Source organism: Phaseolus vulgaris, chromosome 3, assembly GCF_000499845.2.
Source record: "Phaseolus vulgaris cultivar G19833 chromosome 3, P. vulgaris v2.0, whole genome shotgun sequence".
Classification (NCBI taxonomy): Eukaryota; Viridiplantae; Streptophyta; class Magnoliopsida; order Fabales; family Fabaceae; genus Phaseolus; species Phaseolus vulgaris.
In genome coordinates, this window is record NC_023757.2 from 50,462,995 (window position 1) to 50,467,249 (window position 4,255).

General features: G+C 32.3%; 1 protein-coding gene across 1 annotated transcript; it reads right to left on the reverse strand.

The window, feature by feature from the left end:
* Positions 1-1,983: 1,983 nt before the first annotated feature.
* Positions 1,984-4,255, reverse strand: LOC137808495 (uncharacterized). The gene is made up of 5 exons (XM_068609635.1): positions 3,786-4,255; positions 3,595-3,713; positions 3,441-3,498; positions 2,973-3,050; positions 1,984-2,393 (listed from the first exon to the last, which is right to left on the reverse strand). Exons 1-5 carry the CDS (start codon positions 3,961-3,963, stop codon positions 2,200-2,202), a joined length of 627 nt encoding a protein of 208 aa, XP_068465736.1. The 5' UTR covers positions 3,964-4,255; the 3' UTR covers positions 1,984-2,199.

The following is a 4,255-nucleotide window of genomic DNA, read 5'->3' on the forward strand; positions in this document are numbered from 1 at the left end:
TATTTGAAATTTAAGTTTACCTTCTTTGAGAGAATTTTTATTTAATTTTTTCATAGAGAACCTTTAGTTCTTATATTTAAATTATTAAATTAGAGTAATTAATATTTTTGACTTATCAATCATTTGTGATTGTGTTGTCTTCTTCATATTCTAATATATTTTTGTATTTAAACCCTTATGTGTGCAGCCTTCAAGATCGGTTGCGATAAACTCGACATTCTCAGTCTTGAAATCCACTTCACCCTTCTCAATTTTATCCATTTTCCATTAGAGAAGAGAAATGCGAGCCTTGACATGTTCTTAACTCCATCTCCTCCAACTATAAACTTGGGTAAGGCAAGTCGCTTGTATTTGGCAACTAGGGACGAGGTAAATTAGGCGAAGAAACCTTCACGACCTAGCTAAAGGTTAGAGTTGATATTTTGGTTGATTAAGATGAGAGAATTATTTGGACAATAGTCGATGAAGTCGCGACTTCTTTCATCATATCACTCTTCTTCCTTTTTGATGGATTTTGGAAATTAGTGAGGTTAATATTAAAGAGTAAGTTAGATTCAATTAAGTTGGGTCAATTGGATCAATTTAAAAAAAAATTGTTAAAAGTTGTAATTATATCAACCTAATTAAAATAAATAAAATCTTGACAAAAATTAATTATTTTTTTAAATATGTCAATGTGTCCTAACATACATGCAAGTAGGTTCTAAATTGAATTTTGTGTCACTTATATCAAACTAATCATCCAATTTATAGAAGTGAGTGAGAATTGAGTGAGTTTGACTTGTATTTGACCTAATATAAATAAAATTCAAACTCAATATAATTGAGTAGCATTTAAAGTTGAGTTATGGAGTATGAAGATCTTTAAATATTTACATGAACTCTTTTATTCCTCACATGCTAATGCCTAAGAAATTAAATAAATTGGTTAGTTACATTTTTCTCTCTCTTGGTAACAGATAAAAATGTCAAGAGGATCCGCGCAGCAAGGTAACAAGAAAAAAAAAGGTAAATAAAATAAAATAACCTACTCAATAACAAAAAAATCATCTTAACTTATAAATATTATTTTCTTACATTTTTGTTTACCATTAACATCAACGAATGCTCTACTATTGTTAAAAACCTATGTAATAAATTATATTAAACATTCACTATTACAAAATGATTAAATAAAAATTAATTTTAAAGATAAAAAATTATTAAAATTATATATTATTTTAGAAAGTAAAAAAATTATTAATATATAAATTAATTTTTATTATTAATAAATATTTTTTAAATTAATATTCAATCAATTATCAATTTAGTACCAATTATTTAAATTTTAAAATTAGTTTTTATTTAATAATTTTGTAATATTTAATGTATTTGAATAAAATAACATTTTTTAAAGAATTTATGTATGAAAAAAATTAAAACAAAAACATGAAAGACAAAACCTATTAAGATTTAATCAAATTTACATTTTGACCTTGATCAATCAGTTAATACTATAAAAAAAAATATATTTCATCAATTTCCATTTTTTCCCAAGTAAACAATTTAATTCAATGTGGAAAAAAATGCAATTTCTCTACCACATTGTTTTCGGCCAAAATGTTTCAAATAAAACTGTATAATGAAAATGCAGATATCATTTGGCAATAGATGTAAGTGAATGTTCTCACCAAATGTTTTCCATGAAACTAGCACTGTTCATTCTGAAATGGGGCTCATGCGATTCAAACTTCAGAATTTAAGTCCAATTACAACAAATGAGAGAGAAAAGTGAAAAGTATTAAATTCAGATTTATCCAATGTAAATATGTTGCCCAGAACCAGAACTCAGAACCAGTGGGAGTGAAATTGCAATATCCATGAACCATGTTCAAGAGAGAACATGGGAGGTCAATAACCACTAAAGATGTGAGTTTTTCAAATGGTGTCTTCAAGCAGATATATATCCAAAACTAACAAAAAAATAGCAGAACAACATTCCAATAGCTCAGATAAAGGATTCAAATACCTCCCATATTTATCATTTCTTGAAAATTTGGTTCCCAGAAGAAAAATCTGACATGGTTCCTTTGCAGACATAAAATTTGGTTGTGCTTCAGCACACATATATGTACATCACAACACGATGGAATATCTAATTGCATTAGAGAAGACAGAGTGGATGAAACAAAAACCGCTCCCAACCTTAAAACATGCAAATTACAATGGCAAAAGCATGACAGGACAAGGAATGAACTCAGCAAGCAAATTTGCATCTATATGCTTTGTATGGATTGCTTCCATGCTAATAACTACCAAATCCAAATTAAGGTCATCAGCAACATCACCAATGATAGCCGTTGGCTTGCTCCCTTCACCAAGCCGCTCTAGCAAGTTATAGTCCCTCAATCCACCTGTGTTTTTATCATGAAACACAACAAGTAGTAAATTGAACAACAATTGACAAATCCTCAATTGTAGTGCAGCTTTATGGCACCAATATGTTATTGAAATTGATAACAACAAGACTCCAAGACCCCTAATATTGTAATGACTTCAATCTACATGAAACTCTTTCTACTAGTTGTCCTCTATATCCAATATAATCTTAGATGATCCATAAAGTGTTCAAAAATGGTGTAGCCAAAATCCAAATTTTAAGAAAGACCATTTACAACAATCTAATGTAAAAGTCATTGCACAAAAACACAAATCACCAATACATGACAAACTTGCCATGCAACAAACATTCAAAGAAAATAATCATGCTGTCGAGGAGTGAGTTTCCAGAAAGACCATTCAGAACAATTCATATAAAAAATAGTCATTGCATATACCACCCATTCATAATAAAATTTCCCTACAAAACACTCGAACAAAACGATCACGCTATAAAATGATGCTCACAGAATAGGAAAACATAGTATTGTGCTGTGAAGGGTCTCAACAGGCAAAATGTAATAAATTAAACAGAGAAAATAGCTATTACAAACCTTCAGATAGATGCCAACGGATGCTGGATAGTTGAGTCTCATGCTCAGGCAGTGTCTCTTTCTGCTGTTCATCAATAACTGCAAAAGCACATAAACCCCATTGCTTTTTATGTTTAGTTTCAGTTTAATTCCAAAGAAAACAGTATCTGAAGGTGCCAAAAGAATAAATTGTTTCCCCAAAAAGTTATAATTCAAACACACGCCTAAAAATCATGCATAAAAATAATGTAAATCATTATAATTTAACACAACAACCCTTATATTTGGGAGTGGAAATTTCCACTTCTAACAAACATTCTCTATTTTTTTTCACAAGAAGTAACCCTATTCAGCTTGGATAAGACCTAACACGAAATTATATAAATCTTTTAATTCAAAAGCGAAAATTTATCCTCATCTTTCTTTCTCTTCAAATCCAACCATAGGGATGCAAACAGGCACATGCAAAGTTACAATACACATACATACCCACAACTGTAATGTCAGCTCCATACTTTTTAGCTAAAGCAGAGGTGGTTGCAATAGCCTAATAAAAACACAACAACCCCAAATCAGCACTTGATGAATGAATGCACAAATTAAGCCAAGCCCAATAAAACTGAAGTGCATCACAGTGACCCACTTGTCTTGTACCCTCAGAGAGATAGGGATTCCTATCCGTAATGGGCAAAAGCAGATGCTTGAATTCCGTGAAGGCATCACCGGCCACACTGACTTCGGGTTCCTGCGGCTTAGCCTTGGCTGAACCGAAAGCAAATGCCGAAATCAGCGATTTTCGGAAAAACCCATGAATAAACAAATGAAAAATCTTACCTTTGTGAGCGATTCTGCTGAGCCTGGCGAATAGAGAGAGTTTGTGAGTTTTGGGGCGGAGCGTTGAAGAGAAGTTTAAACAGTGTGAGGAAATCGACAACCGTGGGTTGGGTGTGGAAGGTTTGGGACAGTCGGAGGGTTCAATGGGAACTGCGAGCAGGTAGTGAGCGAACGCCATGAAATGGAAGATGAAGAGGGTGGTGGTGCTAAGATCAAGGTTCAGTGCAGATTGGGGTAGCTTCCAGAGAAAGGAGACGACAACAACATCGTAAAAGTAAATTATAAATTAAAATTAATGACATTAAATAAAATGAGATAGCTCCATGGGAAGAGATTTATAGCCTGGATGTGAGGTCTATGGAGGAAAGTGTAGCGGCACCCTATGCTCGAGCCACCTGTTACAACGGCCACCACCAACACCGATTACTGTTACAGGAATAAAAAAGTATTTTTTATTAAAATTTATATTT